We start from the raw sequence: 25,464 nt of genomic DNA, 5'->3' as shown, positions 1-25,464 counted from the left end.
TATACTTAGTCGATATTGAATTTCGATCAATACTATATTGAATGAATATCGTAATGTAGTCCAGTAAAAATTTAAATTAAACATGATGGTCACATCATGTTTAATTAACTGGTCACAGTTTTTGCGCAATATATCAAAATAAGTCCACAAACACGTGAATAATATTCAGAAAGAAATTTTGATTTATGTTAACGGGAAAGGGGTGAAAAAATAAAGAAAAAGGGTTGAAAATCGCCTTTTCCAAAATAATTCGATAACTGTAAGAAATATGAAAAAATGTTTTAAATGAAAGTTGTAGAGAAACAAAATCTGCACAGAACAGGGCCTCTTCATTTTTTCATCATCTGCTGTTGTTTAGCCACAATTTTTTATTTAAAATTTTTACTGTCCTGGAATGATTGTAATTCAATTTACTTGATAGATTTAATATATTCTTCCAGTGAAAGAAGTTTTAGTGAATAATATAGTTGTAATGTGATGAAAACGACTGATTGAGAATATGCGAGTTTTGTTATATGTAAACGATATACATCTCATTTCGATTATATTAAATATAATGTTAGATAAATAATATAGATAATTATTGTAAAAAAAATAGGGAATGTGGCCGTTTGTAGATTTCATTATGAATGGTGTGTGGTTGTAAACAATATTCGGTTTAAGTTGTAGAACACGCTGTATAACACGTCTGCAGGAATTGACCTGGGAAATACACCTCTTCAGAATACATTAAGTGTTAGGCATTTCACAAGTTGAGCAGAGGTTCTGAACGCTCATACTCCTCCCTCCTAACCCTATGCTAATTCCACCCCCTTCTATATGCCGGTGTTATCCATCCCCTACCCACCCCTTCTAATTGCCGGTATTATTTATTACATTATTATTTAAGCTTTACTATATATACAATTACAATTTTAAATTCTATTTTAAGTTAGACTAATTTGGGTCGCTGGTTTGATTCCCGCTGAATATAAACATTTGTATACATTAGTATTTATATATTTAGACGTTTTCTATCTATAACTCTATCAGATGTCTAGTATCAATAGTAAAAGCTAAGCTTAGTTCTGGACTAGATGGCGCTGTGTGGTGTCTAGGTTTAACTACAATATTTACTTAGTTATATTAACCTGTCCTGTCATGATTCGTATAATGTGGCGCTTTTAAAAATTATCTCAAAGTGTATCTATTGGATTTGAAATTGCACTAAACATAGTCCCTCAGAGGGATGCCACGCCATGGCACTGATCAGCACCCCTTAAAAAATTATCAATTCTCACTTAAAACACATTGAAATCAACAGTGTTGCAATGTAATGTTTCAAATGGGCATTATTAGCAACTGTATTCAAATACAAAAATAATTTATTCGTGTAGTACATTGTAGCCGCTTATGAACGTAAAATTTTTTATATTGTATTTTTTTTCCTACCGTCCAGTTCAGTATATAGATTCATTTGAGAAGAACTGGCAAGAAACTCAATTGTATTACTTTTTTTTAAAGCCAGTTTATTTACAATAGAATACATACAATGCATATTTATATAGGTGTCTATGTCTAACATTAAATGAAAATCCCGTGCATGAACAACTATCGCCATGCACGCTCGTCATTCAAGTAATCGTTTAGTGAGTAATAGGTTTTGCTCAGTATGATTTAACAGATGTTCTGAATTTATTTAAGGGTAATTCCAGTATGTCCTTTCGTATCTTATTGTAAATTTTTATACCTATTCCCATAAAAGACCTATTGACTTTTTCTAAACGATACTTGCATAACGTGTTACATAATCATTTTACAATTTTGACTTTGACAGCTGCAGCAAGTGTGTTAGTTACTGAGTTATGCCACTATCCAATAGTGTACCCGTGATCGCAAGATTGACAGTTACAATTTATTGCAACGGGAATTGTTAGCAACAGCATTTGTTTGCGGATTTCTCGATTATGTACGAATAGAATCCCGGTCATTCCTAGTAGAGCTTTTAAAAGCAGTCCATAATGTTAAGTTCATTTAAATAATGTAATATAAAGCTTTTTAAAGTTGCTGTATCTCAGTCAAATAAGTTACTGAATGACTTTTCTAGTTTTCCATCGCAGTATCGACGTGTCCGTAATGGAATTCCTTAAAGAATTTAGTATATAAGTGCTTTGTATTATATAATATCAGTAAGATAACTTATAATGAAACTGTTTTGTTCCAATTTGTAAACGCGTCGAAGTTTTCTAAGTGATACTGGAGTCAATAATAAAAGATATGAAACTGTTTTATGGTTTTATTCTAAACAATTAATAATTTACTAAAAGACAGTTTATAATATATATATATATATATATATAGGTACTAGGTTTGTTTGTATATATGGTTTATATGAATTGAAGTAGTTAATATCATCATCATCATCATCATCTCAGCCCGGAAGACGTCCACTGCTGAACAAAGGCCTCCCACAAAGATCTTCACGACGATCGGTCCTGCGCTGCTCGCATCCAATGCCTTTCAGCGATCGTGACCGGATCGTCGGACTTGCTGGAGGCCTTCCCACGCTGCGTCTTCTGGTCCGCGGTCGCTACTCGAGGACTTTACTGCCCCAACGGCTATCTGTCCTACGAGAAATGTGCCCTGCCCATTGCCACTACAGTTTTGCAATTATTCGGTCGGTCTGGTTCGTCTGCTGATCTCCTCATTTCTGATTCGATCACGCTGAGAAACCCCGAGCATAGCCTGAGATAACACAAGTTAATTTATCTATCTGCTTATAAGGTCGACTAACAATTTTCTGTTCATACTGATTTCCTGTTGTACTCAAATTTAAGTGAAAAAAAATAATAAGCATTAAAATAAATAATTTCTTAATTATAAATTTCAAAAATCTAACTGCAACGGGGTTTTTTTTTAACAGTAAATAAATTTTGAAACAAACTATTGTGTGCTATTTTGTGTGAATAAACAACATTTGTCCGCGGAGGACAATGTCCTCCAGTTTGGTGGTCACTCGTCGTTGATGCGTATGAGTCGCAGTTTCCCGCCCTCAAGCAGCACCAGTCCCGAGTCGTTGTTGCCGCCGCAGTACCGAGATGACGAGAATACCGATATCAGACGACCGCGCAGTTGACACTGCCAGTTTGAATTACCGATATGTATATAGTCATTACTTTTCTTAGAAAGCGCTTTTAAATCAATTTTACTGAGGTCTAAAACTGCTATATTAATATATTTCAATATTTAGCTTATCTCACCCAGGGCGGGCGATCTCCATGAGAATATTCTCCAAGTAAAAAAAGAATAGAGTCAAGATGGCGCCTAGAGAGACCGTGAAATTGCTCCTCCGCCAACCTACTTCGTTTGAGATGCGCAAGACAGAACTCCCTTCGCAAGGGGCAGGAGCGTCTACTTCCCCGTCAACGACATTGCAGTCCTGAGTAGGTGCAGATGTGTACCCGCGCTACTTTTCCTGAAGAAGAGCAATAGTAGCCTGTCTATTATAGAGATAGAACCACGTCGTCGGAGCTGCAGAAGAATGCTCAGATTACCTCAAATAAAAAAAAATAAAACTAGGATACAGATACCATGAAACCAGTGTGATGCAGTTCATGCGCGCGCACCACATGCGTCAGCTGGTTGGCGAGCAGGAACCGGTCTATAGCGGTCTGGTCGAACACGTGGCCGGTGCCTCGCTTGGCGTTGGCCGCGAAACCCTCGTTAGCAGCCAGCTCCAGTGCCAGTGTCGTTGTCAACTTGCTTGATCTTTAACCAAACGTACGGTTTGTATTGTTAATATAAGTACACGGGGCGACGGCTAGAGTCGACCCAACGATCTATATTAATTATCTATAATTTAGATTCCCCAGCCGGCTGCATTATTGTAGCCTGCCTCGCTGGAGTGGTTCACCCCATACGTACGCCCGGGTAAGGTACGCTTATGCTCGAGGCCCATACCCAACAGCCCGATCACGTGGAAATGCCGATGGAAGGGGGATTGCCAATAATGACCCCAGTGTTTACAATGTAGTATGTCAGTTTGACTTCCACGCGGTCTCCTTGGAAATTCTTGGTAAATTTGTCACGATGGACTAACTGACCTGATGTTCATCTTATCCTCCACTGGTGCCCCGCCAGCGAAAACCGTTAGCAGGCTGGTGCTTCGTATCATTATCATCCATTAAAAAGTAAATAGTCTGAAGTGTGTTTCAGATTTGTGTTAGTGTTGTTTATTTTCTTCTCTGGATTTCCCCTCTTCCTATATTCTAAAGAAGACCTCAAGCAAAAAAGGAATACAGCATACTTGATAGGATCATTCCACAGCAGTTCCCATGCGATGGAGCTCTGCTCGGCGGGGCGGCTCAACGGTACAGGCACTTTGTCTATTGCGGTCACTAGCGGACACACCCACGGTGGAGGTATACCACCATGACAGCAGAACACCTAATTTACCACCACCATGCCAAAGCTTAATTAATTAATTATTAGCAGGAGAGAAGGGGACTGTTTTTTATATATGATAATGGAATGGTGCACCCGCCTGCGTTAACGGCTTACGCGGGGCACCAGTGGATGATGATAAGGTGAGCATGAGGTCACGTGGAAGTCAACCTGACATGGTACATTGCTAGCAATAAGATCATCAGTCCACATTACTAACAATCTCCTTTCCCCCCAGAAGGGACTGTTAGTAGTGTGGACTAATAACCCAGTGTACCATATCAGGTTGCCTGCATATATGAATATGGATGGACAGAGGTAGGCTGAAGAGATGGATGGACTCGGTGAAAGATGATATTGCACGAAAGATAGTGAATAACATCAGGACTGCGAACAGGGATGAATGGAAGAGGAAATTCACATTACGCCGACTTCAAATTATATAAGGAAGAAGCAGATGACGTGCACCATAAGTAAATGAAAAAATATTGCTCTATTTCATCTTTTTTTTACAACACTTATTATTTCACAAACATCATTCATTGACATGTATTTTTCAGTCTTAAGAAAATTGGTATTACCGTGATAACATCTTTGCTGCCTTTCTTATAAAGCGGTTTTAAATAGAGGAGACCGAGATTTGAAATTGCTGTATGCTGTAATCCTAAATATTTACCTTATCGTCAACAACTGCGGCCAGAGGCAATACGTCGAAGACTTTGTTGATTGCATTCCATATTTTCACGCCTTCAATTTCGCCGTACTTGGTTATACACTCGCTGTAAAGTGAATGTTATATAGACATCAACATATACGTATATCATTATAAAAATTGTAATAATAATATCTTAGAACAAATGACAGGGTGTCATCTAGTCCCAAGGACACCCACAAGGATACAAACTATTATACTCATTAATACAAACGTTTTAGCGCGTGAGGAATCGAACCCGCGATTATCGGAAGTAAAGTGGTGTGCTAATCCGCTAGATCACCGAGGCCCTCATATAAAGGTAATGTGGTGAATGTTTTTTTTATTTTTTATTAAGCGGTACGGTCTATTGTCAGGTGCTAAGACCTATATCACTGCGACCTACATAGATCTATTGTGCTCGCCCTTTATCAAGGTTCACCACCTTAATCTGTCAGGGACAAGAATTGTAGGATATTCTTAGAAGCGATGGTTTTTATCTTCTTAGGATAGAGTGTAAAGTTTCTAAAGGAGAGTGGTGAGTGAATACCTGTGAAAGGTGAACATGCGCTGTATGTCGCGCGTCTCGTGGTTGCCGCGCAGCAGCAGCAGGCCGGCGGGGCGCTGCAGCTTGGCGGCCAGCAGGTACGCCAGCAGCTCGGCGGCGTGCGGCCCGCGGTCCACGTAGTCGCCCAGCAGCAGCAGCCGCGCCGGGCTCAGCGCCGCGCCGCCCGCCCACAGCGCCGCCTCCATCGCCAGAAGTGCGCTCAGGTTGCCGTGCAGGTCGCCTGCCACCGCGCACTACCCCTACTTACACCCAGAACCCACACCACGAGGGTCTACCACTCTCACTCAGGCCACCCTGACACTGACACCGAGCTCACTCCACAAGCCACTCTCACTCAGGTCACTCCGAGCCGAGTAAGATTTCTGGGTACGCGTGGAGTGGACCCTGGGTGTCAGTGCTCTCACTCGAGCCACTCCCTCGACACTGACACGTAGGACCCACTCCATGCTCATTCTCCACTCTCACTCTGGCCATTCCACGACACTGACACCGAAGGTCCACTCCACGCGTACCCACTCTGGGGCCACTCCCCCGTCTTTGATACCTAGAACCTCTTCCACGCGCGCCCATCCGAAAAACGCGCATTCACGCGTTTCCTTGTACCGCTCTCACTCTAGCCACTCCCCGTCGCTAACACCCAGGACGCACTCCACGCACCGCTCTTACTCGACCCTCTCTCTGACACTGATACCCAGGACAACTTCCACGCATCGTTCTCACTCTGGCCACTTCTCCGTCATTGATACCCAGAACTACCACTACTCGCGCGCCCATCCGAATAACATGCGCGCTCCAGCGTGTGTTGCCGCGCACCGCTCTCGCTCGGGCAACTTTCCCGTCCCTGACACCCAGGAAACTTCAGTATTCACATGTATTCCGTACATTGAATACTTGTAGAAATTGGATAGCTTACTATTCATTACTCAGCTGCTTTACAAAAGAAGTGAATAAAGAACATAAAGTTTACCAATAGCATAAACCGGCGAGGTGATGCGGAGTAGTCTCGGTTCCGCAGCGCAGATCGGAAGGACCGCTTCAGCAAGTTTTAGCAGTAAGGAACCAAAGTTCGCCTCCTCGGCTGGAGTCAGCCACGACCACGCCGGCTTACTTGTCGCTACTGTACTGCTTACAGAGTTTTTTCTCTGTAGGTATAATAAATAATAATATCCTTGGTCAATTCACACAGCGCCGTCTAGTCCCAAGCTAAGCCGAAGTTATGTTATGGATACTAGACAACTGATATAAATACAAAGATACTTTCATTTTGGGGGTTGGGTTCAGTTTCGGTAATATGAACTAATGATATTATTGCTAACAATGTACCATGTCAGGTTGACCTCCACCCCTGGAAACCATCGTGATAAATTCTTGGTGAATTTGTCACGATGGGCTAACTGACCAGACGTCATGCTCATCCTATCATCCTTCACTAGTGGCTCGCCAGCGTAAACCGTTAGCGCAGGCAGATGCACCATTCCATTATCATCCATAAAAAATACCTTGACCGATACAGACAAAACACATGAATTCAAATGTTTGTACCGTGTGAGGGTTGAACCGGCAACTATCGGATGCACAGCGGTGTGCTAAACCGCTAGACCACCGAGGCCGTCATTAATTAAGGTTGTGATTACGAGTCGGACATAGTTTGACTGCCTGTTCTTCGGTGCCTTCCCTAGCGGTGCCCTCACACTTAAGTCGTTTCCGTCAGGCGGGAGTTGATCTTCAGCCGCTCCATAAGTCCTTCCACAAGTTTGGAATGTCATCTGTACCTGGACGATAGGGGCGTCCGGTGAAGTTGTAAAGGCCAGCGGCATTATAGTAGGGTGAGAAAAAATGAAGTTACGTGTGGTATTTTTTCAATGGCAGTAGCGAAGTAGTGCACAGCTGTGAGCGCTTCTGTTGGAGTCGTCGCTGGACCCAGCACTTCCACCGAGGTTACAGCATTGTTGAAGAGACGCGCTGTCGACGCGCTCACAGTGTCCTCTATCGGCATAAGATTTTAATAAAACTACATTTAAAGTGACTCTAGTTCCTAGGTTAGGTTAAACTGTACTTATTTTCTATGATAAGTCTATTTTTAATATAAGTTTCCCACCCAAAAAGCTGAAGCCCAGTCCCTGGGGTCCCTGGCATCCAATCCAGGGGCAACACCCCGTATTTGGCGCCAGGGCAAAGAGGTGTTCCCGAGGCCCCATTCTACATCGTCTTAGGTAGACGACCCGACTCGTTAGATCCGTCCATTCGCCCATTCCACCGTCTATCATAGAGTGTATCATTCGCTTTTCGCCATTTTGTAATGATTTTATCATTGCAAAATGGCGGACATCTGACTATGGAGCAAATACATAATTAAAGAGTTATTGATAATTTATAAATCTTAAACTTGTCTTTGGAAATGAAATGAATTTTACTTTTTCGCACGTGAAAAATAAAATAAGTGGAATAAAAAATATAATTTTAAAAGATAATGAAATGAGAGAAATCTTCAGCGTTATTTAATATCACATTTTAGATTTTATTTATCACCCACGAAGAAGTCACAATAAAAATAGTAAAATGCAATCTCTCACGATGATAATGATAAAACGTGTCGTGTAACAGTAGATATTAACCGTCGTAGGCAGTACCCCAATCGAATAGCCTCCCACACAGCGCCCCGCCATCCCACCAACGGGATGACGGTCTTTTGAGGATTCCACAAGTAAAAACAAAAGGTATTAACCGTCGTAGTGCGCGATTTGGAGCAGTTCTAACGGCGTGTGGCGCCGCAGGCGAATCGTATGCGCAGCCACGTAGTACTCGGCCTGCGCCTGCGGCCCACGTGCCGAGCTGCCCCCCCGAGCAATCTCTGCTCCAACAGTAGGGGCTGCACCTAAAAGATTTTTTTTAAGTTATAGATACCCATAATTATTTCTCGTCCTAGTTATTTGATATGGGTGACGAGACCCTGATATTTGTGGAAGAATTGGTTAATATTGTCACTCAAATATTAAACAATGGGAGAAACTACTAGGAAAGAAAGAAAGAGGGGAAAGGGGATACTAAGACACAGCTACATCAAACTAATTAAAGACAAAATGGGAGTCGTGTCGTATCAACATTCAAAGAGCACGATGGAAGATCGTGGAAAGTGGCAAGAGCATCTCTCTTAAATTATGAATGAATGGTGAGAAACTACAGGAGAAGAAAAGAAGGCACTGTTGACCAGCTACTCGTTCACACCAAGTCAACGATGTACAGGTAAATATAGGTGCAGATGGTTGGTATATTCTTACAACAACTGAACAGAATAAAAACAGATCGCATTAAATCTCAGATACAAAACATTCTGTTTGACCAAATAAAATCTTAACAGCGCCTTTTACATTATCCAGTAACGGCATCTTGGATCATAAGTGGATACTCTTAATTATATTTACATTTACTTTATTACAAAACTGTGGCTAAGCCTTGGTGGTGGTACGCCGAATTTGTAGCCACGTTCTCTTTCCAGCTGCACATTCGAGGGGCAACCAGTTCCTGCATGTACGAGTACAACGGTCCAGACGACAGGCTGATTTCGGAAAATAGTCCAATTCACATTACCAGTCACTGACCGTGTTATGTTGATTACACCAAGAGTTTCCAGAATTACATGGCCATGAATTGTTCGCACTAAACTCATAAGCGTTGTGGTAAAATGCTAGAGCACCGAGGTAGTTAAACCTGACCTGACTTCAACCCAACAATTGACTCCCCTTACTTTGTCCAGCATTATTACGAAGCCGAAAACTCTAGCATCTTATGATGCACTTGCTAAAACAATAGTTAATGGTTTAAAAAAGATACATAACACATAAGATAACAACAAATATAAAATATACAAATAAATAAAAATAATTAGTCCTACGGAAACTTCTGCTGTATCAAATCGCAGCTGAAGTCAATATGTTAATAGGAAATAATAATATCAGTAAAACACATAAAGGAAAAAAGAAGACCTGACGTCGAATTCATGCGTTCATCATTTACTAATTCCCGCACATATCAAATCTACAACATCTTAGTCAAGAAATTAATCGCATCTACATAACAATTGTATTCTTACTTGTAGGCGCTAGCATTTTTGAAGAACAGGGAGAAGTTACATTAACTGCAGTGTCTTGATCTCTGTAATATTAAATCTGATATTAAAGAACATACGTATTCTTAAAGACATATTATATATTTTAACGAATTACATGTTCTTTTGCAGAAGTCCATTTTATCTTTTATATTGTAGTGCGGTGGTTATCCTCATCACTGTAGCGTTATATATGTTGTGATGAGGTGGCGGTACATAATATATTATTAATTGTAGTATGTAGGTAGTGAGTATACCAGTAAAATGATTGCACTATTTAGTAAACATTATTAAGTTTATTGGTATAATTTTACTGCCTAATCCTGACGGTAAGTCCAGTGCAGGGTAGGCAAATTTACCTTTTATATTGTTGCGGCGTGGTTATCCTCAGCACTGTAGCGTTATATATATGTTGTAATGAGGTGGCGCTATATATTATATTATTTGTTGTAGTATGTAGGTAGTGAGTATACCGGTAAAATGATTGCACTATTTAGTAAGTTTATTGGTAGAGTGCTACATGGTTTATTAATAACGCGTCTAGTCGACGCGGAGTCGAGGCGTAGACTGATTTTACACACTTAAATTATCTTTGACGTAAACTAATGGAAGGCTCTCAAGTGTCGACAGAAATATTACAAGTGTGGGCACAATATTGTTCTCCGAGTCTTAAAAAGAATAATTGTATGGTAAATAATAAGAGGTAAATATTTTTTTTTTATATATATATAAAATACCCAGACCGATACAAACAATCATACTCATGAATACAAATGTTTGCACCTTGCAAGGAAACAAACACGCCACCATCGAAAGTAAGATATATAAAAATACTATTACAATATCTGCGCCTGCAAGCTTTAATCCAGCAAAACTTCATGTTTTAAACTATTGATTTATTTATTGCAAAAGGCAATATATGGAGTAACTATTTTTTTAAAAATATCTATGTAAGTTTATATCAATTTACTGTAGATCTAGCAGATATGCAACTATGCTCTTCGGTGCCCGCAATAGAGAACTTGTCCCTCTCAGATGAAGCTCTCCCACTCCTCGCAAGAATTCGGCCAAAGGGAGTTGTGCATTCGGCTGCAAACCCAGTTGTCTGTGGAACGAGCACTTTTTTAGAACAATCTTTACGTGAGGTCGCTTACGGAATAAAGGAAATGAATGGGAAAATTTTGTCCACAATGATGGAGATAGACGATCTGTGATAATTAAATTATTGTCTGCACCTTTTTTATTTGTCGAAAGAAACAGATGATATATACTATACAAAAGAGAGAAAGGGGAAATGATTTTATTTATTTATTTGCACATCTACCATTACATAATTTCTTGCTTGAACAGCATTTTTAAGTAAACACATGACGAAAATGCTGTTTTTTTCTCTCCATATTTAAAGGAGCACCATAAAACTACTGCATAGAATTAATTAAACTTTTTACCATATACAAGCCTTGCTATATCAGCTCTTAAACCATATAATGATTATAAATGCGACTTTGAAGTTGTGTTCGAAAAAATGCGATTAAATCGTCTGTCGGAGAAAAACGCAAATTACTTTACCAAGAACACTAACAAATTAATGTTATGGTTATGTTCAAAATCTACCCGGTATCATCGTAAGCACAGATTATGATATTAGAGTCCGTTAGTTTGTGTTCCCGCGCGTTCCCTTCACAACAAACGGACCGTACAGCGGCCTTGACGCGCGCGCACATTTGTTGTGAATTAAAATAAATTAGAACTGTGAAACCTACTGTGAAAGTGTGTGAAAGCTAGCGAAGATATCTTCGAGACCCTGAAGCCCAAGAAATCCGCAGAACCATACAGGTACGTGACCTACCGTTTTCCCGAACATTTTGGTAGCAGAGTAGTTTCCCAAACAGGTTACATAACAAAAATTATTTATGGATTTGTATTTATGTACAAAAACAGTTGTATTATTGTATTATGAATAAATAACTATGACTAAACAGCTCTGGATCTAGGGGGGACAAATACGGGGACCATGCTCCGGGCTGCAAATTCGAACTTGGCAGATAAATATAACTTCATTACTAACAGACGGGCGTCAAGTAAACAGTTTGTGTTCAATTTGAAACAGATATAGTTATTAAAAAGACAGGATAATTTACAGCAATACTAATTGGACAAATTGTATGTTAATATGTATATTGCAAAAACGTTGGCCGGAGAGAGAGGACGGAGGTGTATAATGGTTTAATTTAATTAATAATTTTTTAGATTTTACCTCGCCTCGAAAAAAAATAAGATCAGAAACTGTCTATTATTAATCTAACTATATCTATGACAGGCTAGCGTGAGATACCACGTGTGAAAGTTGCTATTTTTTTTTAATTTTCACGAAAAGTATTGTTATGAGTTATTTTTGTCTAATGCGTACACGTAATGCATTTACCGTTTTAGTTGTAGACTGTAGACATGTTATACAGTGATAAGATAACTAATTCTCCGTCTAAGATATAGATAATGTTAGATACGAGGTGACCGTGAGACTCTGTGTCACACTGTGGACATGCTGCTTGTTACTGAATTGTTACAAAATGGATCTCTAAACCATGACTTGCCTATTCTCAACACAAATAAAAATCTTTGGATAATTTACACAGCGCCATTGAGACCCATGGTAAGCAGAGCTTGTTATGGGTACTAGACAACTGATACAAATACATTGATTTTCTTTATATATATATATATATAATACAGACATAGGGAGAAGGTTAGTATGTATGTAAGAATTGTTAGTAATGTAGACTGCCCATGGGGTTCCTCCTGGTAACCATCATGATAAATTCCTGGTGTATTTGTCACGATGGGACCTGACCTCATTTTCATATTATCATACTCCACTCCCAGCGTAAATATTTAATTAAATTTTTAAAATAAATTGCCTTGCTTTTACGCAAAAACTATTGAATCGATTTAAATGAAATTTGGTACACAGATATTCTAGACCCTGAAAAAGGATATAACATACTTTTTAATGCGAAAAATCTTTCATCTCCCCATTCGTCCCATTACAACACGTAAGGAGTCGAAAGAGTAGATAGAGATTGTATGGAAATATCTAAAAAAAATAATAAAGATAGAAGCTTGATACCTAGGCTGTTGATTAAATATATATAAATACTAGCTGTCCCGGCAAACGCTGTTTTGCCTTAAAATAAAAAAAAAATTAGGGGTGGACTACCCCTAACATTTAGGGGGATGAAAAATAGATGTTGGCCGATTCTCAGACCTACTCAATACGCTCACAAAATTTCATGAGAATCGGTGAAGCCGTTTTGGAGGAGTATGGGAACGAAAACTGTGACACGAGAATTTTATATATATGTAAGATGACATTTATTTATAAAAAGTTTGTAAAAATCTCTAAAAGCATCAACTTCCAATTTCAGTTAATTTGGAGTTGGCAACCCTACCGTAAGCAGATGTCAGCATCTCGCGACACGCTCAGCGCGTCCACCGGCAACTGTCGGGCGGCGCGCGCTGCTCCCACCAGCTCCTTGAACTCCACATACTCCAGCTTCATGTCTCGGTTACTATCGAAGTACCTACAGAATATAGCTTTCATCAGTCCCACCCTTCAGACTTGGGATCGATGTAAATTAATAATAATAATCTCAAGACAATTCACGCAGCGCCATCTAGACCCAAGTTAAGCTAGCTAAAGTTGGGGGGAAGGGGATTGTTAGTAATGTGGACTTATGATCCCATTGCTAACAATGTACCATGTCAGGTTGACCTCCACGCGGTTCCCCCTGGAAACCACCATGGGCTAACTGACCTGACTTCATGTTCATCTTATCATCCTCCACTGGTGCCCCGCCAGCGTAAACCGTTAGCGCAGGTGGGAGCATCACTCCATTATCATTCAATAAAAAACCAAAAGCTAGCTAAAGCTTGTGTTATGGGTAGTTGATAACTGATACAAATACATAGAATTTTTTTTTCGTAAATACATACCTTACATACATAGCAAAAAAACACCCAGACCGATACAGCAATCATACACATTATCTTAATATTTCATTAATTACGACACAGGCTCTAAAATCTTCCCCGTCTGCTGCTGAAACTTTACTAACAGACAATGTTAGCAAGTCATCAGCTGTATTTAACTTTAGACATACATCATCAGTAGAAATAATGAAAATATTCAAACAGCTTAATAATAAAAAAACAGAGGATCTATGGGGTATATCTGTTAAAATACTGAATAGTATAATGGAAATTATTGCGCCCTCTCTTGCTTTTATTTTCAATAAATGTATAGATGAAGGTAAATTTCCTAACATAATGAAAATTAGTAAAATCATACCGCTTTTTAAATCTGGAGATAGGAGTGACCCAATAAATTATAGACCTATATCTATACTCCCAGCACTCAGTAAAATTTTTGAAAAAATAATCCTTATGCAGCTTGTCAGTTATTTCAATTTATATAATTTAATTCACAATAGTCAATTCGGTTTTTCCAAAGGTCGTTCAACTACAGACGCAGATGCAGAGTTGCTTAGACACGTATTTGCTGCATGGGAAACTAAAATGGATGCGATAGGTGTTTTTTGTGACCTTTCTAAGGCTTTTGATTGCGTTGATCATAATACATTGCTAAAAAAACTTGCTTTTTATGGCGTCAAAGACAATGCTTTAAATTTAATAAAATCTTATCTATCTGATAGAATACAGAAAGTGAAGGTTAGCAACGCTACGTCTGACGGGTCACTTGTGCAAATGGGTGTACCTCAAGGATCTATTCTCGGTCCATTTTTATTCCTAGTTTACATTAATGATCTCCCATATGCCATGCAGGATAGATGCGGCATAGTATTATTTGCAGACGATACTTCATTGATTTTTAAAGTTAATAGAATGACTAATAATTATGACGATGTAAATAGTGCTTTGCGACGTCTCCTGCACTGGTTTACAACTAACAATCTTATGTTAAACGCTAAAAAAACAAAATGTGTTAATTTCTCTCTGTCTAAAAGTTTTAATACTAATTGCAATATTAAATTAAATGACGAATCTCTCGAATTTATAGAATCTACTGTCTTTCTAGGAATCACACTAGATAATAAAACACAATGGGGTGCACAAATTCAAAGCCTTGCAGCGAAACTAAGTTCAGCAGCTTTTGCCGTGCGTAAGGTTAGACAGTACACTGATACTGATACTGCTAGATTAGTCTGTTTTAGTTATTTTCATAGTTTACTCTCTTATGGAATATTACTATGGGGAAAAGCGGCAGATATTAAAAATATATTCATATTACAAAAACGTGCCGTTTGAGCGATCTACTGTATGAAGAGTCGTGACTCATTAAGAGAGAAATTCAAAGAGGCAAATATTCTCACCGTTGCTTCTCAATTTATATATTCAAATATCCTATATGTTCATAAAAATCTTGACTTATTTCCAAAAAACAGCAATATTCATAATATTAATACAAGATTTAAAGACAAACTTGCTGTCCCCAAGTATCGTTTAGAAAAAGTTAATAGGTCTTTTCCATAAAAGACCTATCCTTTGGTATCTTATTGTAAATTTTTATACCTATTCCCATGAATAGGTATAAAAATTTACAATAAGATACCAAAGGATATGTTGGAATTAAATAAATTCAAAACATCTGTTAAATCATATTTACTGAGCAAAGCCTATTACTCACTAAACGATTACTTGAATGACGAGTGTGCATGGCAATAGTTGTTCATGCACTGAATTTTCATTTAATGTTAGACATAGACACCTATATAAATATACATTGTAAATAAGCTGGCTTTAAAAAAAAAAGTAATTCAATTGAGTTTCTTGCCAGTTCTTCTCAATTGGATCTATATACCGAACTGGACGGTAGGAAAAAAAATAAAATTATAATGTAAAAATTTGACGTTCATAAGCGGCTAAAATGTCCTACATGAGTAAATGATTTTTGAATTTGAAAAATTTGAATTTGAATTTGAATTTTGTTTTAATTAGTCGGGTGTTTATTTTTTTTCTAATTTCACTGCCTCATCTTGACGGGTTCGGTCTAATGGTTCAGCACTCCGCTTTAGTTTCGATAGTCGCGGGTTCGATTTCCAGCACGATACCAGCATTTGTATTTATGAGTATGATTGTTTGTATCGGTCTGTTTACTATGTATATTATGTAAATATTTATATCAGTTGTTTAGAACTAATAACATAAACTCTGCTTAACTTGGGACTAGATGGCGTTGTGTGAATTATTTAGGATTATTATTATTATTAACCTGAACCTACAACCGAAACATAGCTCATAAAGTCGGCTGCTTGTCCACTGAAATATGTACTGCGATACACAAAGATGAGTTTTTACAATTTCTGGTGAATTTATTCATTATCTGGATGATTCATTTCATTATCGTCCATTATTCATTATCATCCCTTATTCTGAATAGGGATAAATGCTAATACAAAGTAAAGTTCATTAGATCATGAGGAATTGAGGGATAAAAAGGAAAAATGTAACAATGGGAGTAGTATCTGTGTGAATCTCAACGAGGTGCGTGGATGTAATAGTTGAAAAGTTGTTAATTAAATTATAATTATTATAATTATATATATATATATATTTTATAATAATTTCGATATTATCAGCGGTGTAACAAATATTGAAGAATATGAAACAAAAGACACTTGTAATCATGTAAACACAGCGTTATGTATTTGAATATCTATACATATAAATAAAATTGTAGTGTCTGTTTGTAATATTGAAATAACCATTTTTTGCTACATGCATATAAATATAAATACGATACATAAATACACCAAAATAACATTTATTACAATTTTTGTCTGTCTTCTATTTGTTTCGGCTAATCTCTGAAAGTGCTGGACCTATTTTGACGGGACTTTTTATGGCAGGTAGCTGATGTAATAAGGAGTAACTTTAGAAAAATAAGGTGAAATTCCACGCGGACGAAGTTTCAGGAACACCTAGTTATTAAATAAATGATTGAAGAGGTTTTAATACTTACTTTTGTTGGAGTTTCCAACAGTATCCCGATAACATAAATATTAAATCTGTAACTATTCAGAAAGTTATTTCTATCAGCGTCTACCAGTGAATTCACCGGATTTACCTGAATATATAACGACAGCGGATCTCAGCTGGTATTCCGCTGTGCGGCGTGGCTGGCTCCAGAGCGGCCGTCCACAGCATCGTCTCCAGGAAAGACAGTCCCCCGCGACCGGTTACATCCGCTGCCCTATATAAGTATTATTTTTACTATCTAAATATATATAACTCAAAGGTGACTGACATAGTGATCTATCAACGCACAGCCCAAACCACTAGACGGATCGGGCTGAAATTTGGCATGCAGGTAGATGTTATGACGTAGGCATCCGCTAAGAAAGGATTTTGATTAATTCTACCCCCAAGGGGATAAAATAGGGGATGAAAGTTTGTATGAGACTTTGTCAATTTTAAACCGATCGGGCTGAGACTTTGCATGCATAAAGCTACTATGACGTAGGCATCCCCTAAGAAAGGATTTTGATAAATTCCATCCCTAATATATACAGTGCGGAAACCTGACCAATAACAAGACAATAGTATATTAGTAATGGTGGTGACCTGAAGAGACTGGGACACTGTGTCCGCTGCCAGCCGAGCTCCAGCATGAAATGCGTGAACACGTGCGGACTCATATACAGTGCCGGGTACACCAGGAGTAAGAACTCGCGGTACATGCGTATCTGATCTGCAGAAAACAATAGGTAATTTATATACTCGTAAATTTATGGTGAGAAGAATTTTTTTTTCTGTGTCCATCCTGCAATCAGTTAAAGACTATGAACAGATGTGGTTAAAGTTACGTCGCGGGTAGAGTGTGATTTTCAGCAGCATCATCGTCTCTTTAGGAGGTCTTGATTTGTCTCCAATAACCTACGCCATTTGAGGCGACTCTAGGAGACTGAAGGAGAGGAAATCATTGATTTTTTACATGTTCATGGTGTCAGCTGATGTAGAATCCTTCCGTGGGTTTGCAGTGGTGTGCCCCCTAACGTCCTGTGAAGCTGTAAAGGCCAGCTGCGGCTAACAATATTAGAGTAGTCCGAAAAAAGTTAGCTGCTTATAATTTTTCTACCTTCCATATATAGGTTTTACTATGTCTTGTTAGCAATTTCAACTGGATGTGTATATTTCACATGTTTGCGTTGGACCAACCCACTATCGGAACCGCAGCTGACTTTCATGACACAACCTTCTTAACAATCTTAGAAATTCTCGACCGGGAAGATATAATTGACAAAATCGTGTACTAGCAGACGTCCGCCATTTTGCAATGATAAAAATGGCGCCAAAACACGCACGATTGTAGGACGCGGGAATGCGCTTACTGGCGGCGGCGAGCGCGGTCTTTCTCCTTCTCTTTTTCTACATTTACATGCTCAGTCTTTCATGCGTGAAAGGCGAGTCGTGCATAAAAGAGCATACGTGTAAAGGCAGCTAACAGAAGGGAAGAAGTTCGGTAATTCAGTCCATTGTGGCTAACTAACTACTATAACTATCAGCGTGGAAAACCAACTGACATTATCATCGTATGATTTAAACTGAATTATTCTTAGAAATGACATGCACCGAATTACAATAGGCATTTCCCAAGATAGAATGTTCTAGAATCTAGAAGAAATATAGACTATCCCAGTCTATATTTCTAGCTATTTACCAACAAACCTCTTCCTTCCTCCTACTATGAACTAGATTCTAGAACATTCTATCTTGAGAAATGCCTATTGTAATTCGGTGCATGTCATTTCTAGAAATAATTCAGCTTAAGTCATACGATGATAATGTCAATCAGTTAGTCAAGCGATTTTTACTATTCAGAGATAAAGACCATTTATCGATATTTCTGTATTTATATCGCTATTCCCATAGAGTTAATTTTGTAATTTTGTAATTTTGTAATTTTTTCAAGCGTAGTCCAAACTTTTTCATACTGTTCTTTCCTAGAGTTTTCAAAACCTGCCTGCAAATCATAGATACCTTGTATTCAATACTGTCTTTACCATAAGGGCAAACGGGGCCCGTGCCCAGGGTCCCCGTTCACAGGTGACCCCTGGACTGGCAATTTTGCTCACGCATTTATTCTCAAAAGATTTTTTCACCTTTTCTTATACCTAATGAGCTTTTTTTTTACTTTCCAAAAGAGCCCCGAATTTTTGTGCCCAAGGGCCTAAGCCTAGTTTAAGACGGCGGTGCTTGTATTACATAGGTACTTGTAGCAAAATCTTTTTCATATAAATGTATAACGTTCGCCTATCTTCCATGTTGTCATACCTAACAAGGTAACATATTATGTGCGTGAAGTTATTATATCATAATTATGCTATACAACATAAATCTTATTAATATTGATTGTTGAACATAAATGTTGTTAATATAGATATATTTTGTAATAATATTAAATCAACGAGACACCAACTAAGTGAGCCCTTCTTTAAATAACAATTAATTATTATTGAAAATCATGTATATGTATATATTACTATAAATTTACTATTTGTTACTGTACTCTTGTTAATTAATTTCATATTCTCTGTTAACTTTATAATCCCTTTATACGTAGTGATGTAAATTTTTTAAGAATTAGTCTATTGTTATTAGTGAAAGCCTGTCAGTGGCTTACTATGACATATATATTGATTTTATTTAAGATATACTTGAATAGCCTTGGTTTTCCTTTAATAAATAAATAAATAAATTATAAATGCGAAAGTTTGTAAGTATGGATGTTTGTTACTCTTTCACGCAAAAGCTAAGGTTCGGTTAAACAGTTTCTGAGATTGACCTGAACAAATGGATAGGCCAACAGACAAGCATATTAAGAATAATTTATTTCTTTACTAGCTATGCCCGCGGTTAATTTTTAATGTGTATATGTCAATAAAAAATACAGTCTATGTGTTAATCTGACGCATTAACTATATTGCTGTAAAGTATCATCGAAATCCATTCGGTAGTTTTTGCGTGAAAGAGTAATAACAACATCTATCCATACATCCAAAGTCACAAACTTTCGCGTTTATAATGTTAGGAAGACTACATAATATTATCTTATCTGTGGTAAGGCTAACATAGTTGCTGATCATTAGTTTTACATGTTACAGTTATAATTTTATACATGTTACCATCTTTAGTGTAACCAGCAGCGTGTAGAAGTAAGTAGTTGGGGGATGCGAGGGAGACCGCGCCGCCGGCACCATCCACGCCAATGAGGATGTTCTCTTCGCAGATCTCTATTAGAGTACCAGACTCCATTTCCTGGAAATTTCATAATATCTGTACGATACTATATAATACCCAAACATTTTCCATTCAGTCCACACAAGCAAGCATCCAGTCCACCCAAGCAAGCATTCAGTCCACACAAGCAAGCATCCAGTCCACCCAAGCAAGCATCCAGTTCACACAACCAAGCATCCAGTCCACACAAGCAATTGTCCAGTCCACCCAAGCAAGCATTCAGTCCACACAAGCAAGCATCCTGTCCACACAAGTAAACAGTAGTCCACACAAGCAAGCATCCAGTACACGTATGCAAATATCCAGTCCACGCAAGCAAACATCCAGTCCACGCAAGCAAGCATCCAGTCCACACAAGCAATCATCCAGTCCATACAAGCAATCATCCAGTCCATACAAGCAAGTATGGACTAGATGAACTTCATATAATATAATTTCTGTGTCACCTATTTTAGCAGACTTCACGCAGACGAGATTCTACAGTCTACTTATCTTTCATGCTACTTTGAGCAACAAAAAAATGGGCTTTTTTGTTACCTATTTTAAATTTATGGACTTTTGTACAAACTAAAAAAACATGCCAGTCCCATTGTACCCTAAAACTCATAGCCGCATTGTCTGGAAGATCGACTAAGACGCTTTATACGGCACCAACATTCAATAAATTTATCTTGTAGTCTGACGTTATTCCATGTCGTAGACCCTCGTTCTTGACACACTCCATCATCAAATGATACTATACATTTTTTGAATTGCTTATTTTCATCAGGTATGCAAACTTTGCGGAAGGATAATGTCCAGAACGGAGTCTATACACTTTTGTAATAAGATCGTGCTCTAACTACATATGTAGATACGTATACATGCTGCATTTAGTTGATTGAAGATTTATCTTATCACATAGCTATAAAGTGTATTATTACGTAGTTAAAAAAACACCTACTGAATAGATAGGATCGTGAAATTGGCAGAGGAAACATTTGAAGTGCTTTTTCAGTAATGAAACGATTAAAAAACTGCTTTGAACAGTTTGAACTGCAACTTCGTGTTGCTGTTTCCAAGTATCGAAATTATTGCCTTATAAAAATAATGTCATTAATTGCGTTTTTTTGTTGTTGTTTATATTGTATAGTAGTAAAGTAATATCTGACACTTTCTTTGTGGCGACATGGTTTTTGTCTTATGTTTTATTCCTGTTTGTGTACTCCTCAGTTCTTTTTCTACTTATATAAACGCTTTTTATTCTACTTATTTTATATTGTACACTACTTAATTATTACATAGTATAAAACAAAGTCGCTGTCGCTGTCTGTCCGTCCCTATGTATGCTTAAATCTTTAAAACTACGCAACAGATTTTGAAGCGGTTTTTTTTTATAGACAGAGTGAGTCAAGACGAAGGTTTATAGATGCGAAGCCGGGGTATATGTTTACACTATTATTCATATAAAGTACTGAAGGACTCCTGTTGCATACTCTAAAAATATTTGTTTCTCATATTTACCCCTGATTATCTGGTACGGTGAATTTGTTTTTCTTTTGGGAATAAATTTTTATTAGGTTTCCTCTCACTTATTCGTGCAGTGGTACAAAATGATAAGAGGAAAATTACGTTTTCCAAGTTCTTGGGCGAGTCACCAGCCGCCATTTGTGCGAATACTGCCACCTCGGGGCTGCGGAGCATGGAATGTGCTCGCTGGCGCTCCAGTTCAACGGTGTTGAACCACTGCAGCCGACTGCGAGGACTCTACATGGACATAGCATAATTTTATAACAATAATTGTTTTTATTACATAACTAAAATTGAAAACCAGCTGACATAATTCCAAACGTTTGTTCCATGCGAGGATCCATTGTACAAAAAGCGGTGGTCAATTTAATTCTCCGACCGAAAAACCTTGGGGGGAAGTGGACTGATGATCTTACTGCTAGCAATGTACCATGTCAGGTTGTCTTCCACGCAGTTTCCCCTGGAAACCATTGTGATAATTTCTTTATGAATTTGTCACTGTCGCTAACTGACCTGACCTCATCTCATCATCAGCTCATCTTATTATCCTCCATTAATACCCCGCGTAAACCGTTAGCGCAGGCGGGTGAACTATGCCATTACCAATCATAAAAAAAACCGAATCGCTAAAGGAAGGAAAGGAAAGGAAGTCGCTTGGCACCTGAAATAGGTGACTATCGCCTATAGATTACACCGCATCACGTAATTTACAAAATTAACTTTTAACGTCAGTGGTAAAGTACAAGAGGCGCCACGGCGTCGGGATCCGCGAGGAGATTTGTATAAAACCATAAACAAAAAATCCACCCATTAATAAAGCGACTTCCTAGCCGGGTCAGTTCGTTTTTCTTTGTTTCCTTACAATATAAAATCTGTTCCAAGAAGGAGAATTCTTATCCGAAGGACGATAAGGCGAAAATGCGGTAAGGGTGCCTTCCTTAAGAGCGAAAATGTTACAGTACCGATCAACAGTGGTCAAATTTGCTGTACTTTAACTTTGGTCCTCTTCTTCACATCAGACTTTACTGTGACCTTGTAGACGGCGTGGTAGACGCTCTGCTGCGGGTGATTCGGCAACCAGATCTTGTATACCCGTAAAGGTTGACACTGGCAACCAGCGTCCACGCCGAATAACTGAACATTGATGGGACTATATTAACTTTAAACGCTGTAGAGACGTTTCAAGTATGTCGTCCACAAATAAGAGCCGAGATGGGGGAGGTACGTCCCGTATTCCGGTGCGTCTCTCCCATGGTGGGACGAGGCGAGGACACTAGGAAAAGTTCCCTCCATGCATTCCTTCCAAGAGGAGTTCTGCAGAAGGGGGAATACTATGTAAGTAGGAATGCCGTGGGGTTTTAGTGAATAGGGCTCTTGCAGTACCCGTCCGTCCTACCCCTAAGACAGACGGTCTCCATGAGTGCGAACATTATGTTAACGTAACTTAATGGCCACGGTACCTTGAGGTACCGTGCTTGTACATCAAGATCCTTCCTCGGCGAATAGTCCTCGGATAATCTCGGTGAAGATTTTTCCACACGTAATGAAAAATTGAGAAAGAAGCATAGTACTTGTAATATTCTCTTATCTATTGTAATAGGGACTAGTGTGACCCTATTTTTTTATTATAACTATACAGTACTGATGGCAAATGGTAGTCCATTTACTCTTACATGAATAGCATCACGGACATCACATTAACGTGTGACGCCCGTGATATAACGCATACGTTGCCATTCACATATAACATCACATAAAAAAAAAAAAAATCTTGTCCTTATTTAATAGTATTTAATACTTAAATATTGTAAAACGGAATACTGTATTTTATGTGTACGTTAAAATACTATCTAAAATAATATATAAGCATGTACCTATTGTAAGTAGATAAGAGAGAACTACGTGCCTGCAGACAAACCCCGACAGGAGTTTTGCAGGATAGTAGAATAATAATATGTAAAATTTGAAAAATAAAGCTTTTTATCTATCTATCTATCTATCTATTCCAATGATGGCTGGCTCAGTCGTCCTACTCGTGAATGGGTCTTGCTTGTAGGGACTGATCTGTTCGGGTTACGAACACTGATTAGACCATTTACTTTTGCAATAGCATATGCCGGTGGTCACTCTATTCACCCAAATTTGTATTTAAAATTTAATCTGTATTATTGTAAACATGTACAATATTTATTTGAAAAGAATACGAGCTGAGTTTCTTGTCAGTTCTCATCTCGGAATCATTCCGAATTGACGGTAGATTTGACATATCGTAAGAGTCTGTAATGGGTAAAAATATTTTGAATTTGATTTCCAGAGGACTAAGATGCCATGCTTCTGTGTCCTGTAATTTAATTATTGTTAGCATAGATTATGTTCAAATTTGGAAGAAAAGGATCCGGTTGAAAGCCAGCGTTGCACAAAGCCAATAGGATACATACGCTGAAACGGGTCCTTTTACCGCTTTTGATTAAGTGTCCTTTAAATATATATTGGCCAAAATAAATTGCTACTAGCCTCAAAGTTAATTTTGTGCGCAGTCATCTTCCATGAGTTGTTCTCGGTCCTGCTGGACGGTATCCAGTATTCGCCGCTCGGTTCCTTGCTCACCAGATACGACCGGTCCGACGGGCAGAACACCAGCAACGACACCACATCGCTCAAATCTTTATAGTGTTTGAACATATTGTATCAAATTCTTCTTCTTCTTTATTTTAAACTAGCTACTCGCCCCAACTTCGCACGGGTAGATGTATTATATATATATATATATATATATATATATATATATATAAACCTTCCGCTTGAATTATTATATCCGCTATTAAAAAAATCGCTTCAAAAATCCGTTGCGTAGTTTTAAAGATTTAAGCATATATAGGGACGGATAGACAGCGACAGCGACTTTGTTTTATACTATATATTGATGATAGTTTATCAAATACGTCTTCTTCTTTATTTTGAATGGACGCTACCACTTTTGATCGGTGATGTTGCCAACGTCATGGATTAAGTTTATGATTTAAAGTGTAAACAGGATATATTAGTAATAATTAAGTATAATTTCTTGCACTGTCATGTTGACATAGTGGTGCTAAAAATGTCAATCATATACTATATCTGCTTTGCGTGGAATGGGCACGTAATGTAATATTTAAATGAAAGAAGAAAGAAGGTAATATTTTAAGGAAGGTGTTACATATGAATGTTTATGGTTGTAAGGGCAGAGGAAGGCCGAAAAATGGATGGACTGTGTGAAAGATGATATGGTAAGAAAGGGAGTAAATAACGAGAAGAAAAAAAGATAAAGAAAATTTAAAAATATACTAAAAAAAATAAAACAAATAGATTAACTGCCACTTTGCATATTATTCACGGATCAATAAAGACGAGGAAAAAATTAATAAGTAACAAGAATCAATAAAAAATAATACAAAAAAGGGCATGGATCTTCAGTCTATAGAAATAAGGGCTTAACTAATAAAAAACAAAAGAGAATCAGTTCAGAATATAAATTCAAATAGGTACAGCTTTTAGTGTCATGTCCCCCAGATTTAAACTCACGACTTAGCCGTGCTAATAGTAGGTCTTATGGGTGATAATGGAATGGTGCACCAACCAACGCAATTTTTTTTTATACTATTATAGTGGCAAACTAGCATACGGCCCATCTGATGGTAAATGATTACCGTAGCCTATGGACGCCTGAAGCACCAGGGGTGTCACGTGCGCGTTGTTGAAAAACCCCCATGTTGGGACCTCGGCAGGAAATTCATTCCACAATCTAAGTGTACACGGAAGGAAGCTCCTCTGAAACCGCACTGTCCGAGACCACTTAGGTTCCAGCGTGTGGGA

The 25,464-nt window shown here is 38.2% G+C and overlaps 1 protein-coding gene across 1 annotated transcript; it reads right to left on the bottom strand.

Moving 5' to 3' along the window:
• Positions 1–2,982: 2,982 nt before the first annotated feature.
• LOC131851628 (uncharacterized) lies at positions 2,983–24,294 on the bottom strand. The gene is made up of 17 exons (XM_059202147.1): positions 24,116–24,294; positions 22,603–22,750; positions 21,715–21,849; positions 19,989–20,121; positions 17,428–17,554; positions 16,931–17,056; positions 13,236–13,367; positions 10,757–10,891; positions 9,772–9,833; positions 8,407–8,556; positions 7,528–7,667; positions 6,649–6,823; positions 5,664–5,901; positions 5,099–5,201; positions 4,286–4,425; positions 3,570–3,747; positions 2,983–3,117 (listed from the first exon to the last, which is right to left on the bottom strand). Exons 1-17 carry the CDS (start codon positions 24,292–24,294, stop codon positions 2,992–2,994), a joined length of 2,427 nt encoding a protein of 808 aa, XP_059058130.1. The 3' UTR covers positions 2,983–2,991.
• Positions 24,295–25,464: the final 1,170 nt, after the last annotated feature.

This window comes from Achroia grisella, unplaced genomic scaffold, assembly GCF_030625045.1.
Source record: "Achroia grisella isolate CSIRO2021 unplaced genomic scaffold, CSIRO_AGI_Agris_v1 utg794, whole genome shotgun sequence".
Taxonomy (NCBI): Eukaryota; Metazoa; Arthropoda; class Insecta; order Lepidoptera; family Pyralidae; genus Achroia; species Achroia grisella.
This window is presented reverse-complemented; position numbering and strand designations above follow the sequence as displayed.

Bases quoted from the DNA above. Each gene is read 5' to 3' on its own strand.
- LOC131851628 (XM_059202147.1), bottom strand. From the start codon at position 24,294: ATGTTCAAACACTATAAAGATTTGAGCGATGTGGTGTCGTTGCTGGTG. The intron at 20,122-21,714 runs GTAATTTTCCTC...TGAAATTTCCAG, and splicing joins CGCCCAAGAACTTGGAAAAC to GAAATGGAGTCTGGTACTCT. The intron at 8,557-9,771 runs GTAAGAATACAA...AAAATCTTTTAG, and splicing joins AAAAATGCTAGCGCCTACAA to GTGCAGCCCCTACTGTTGGA.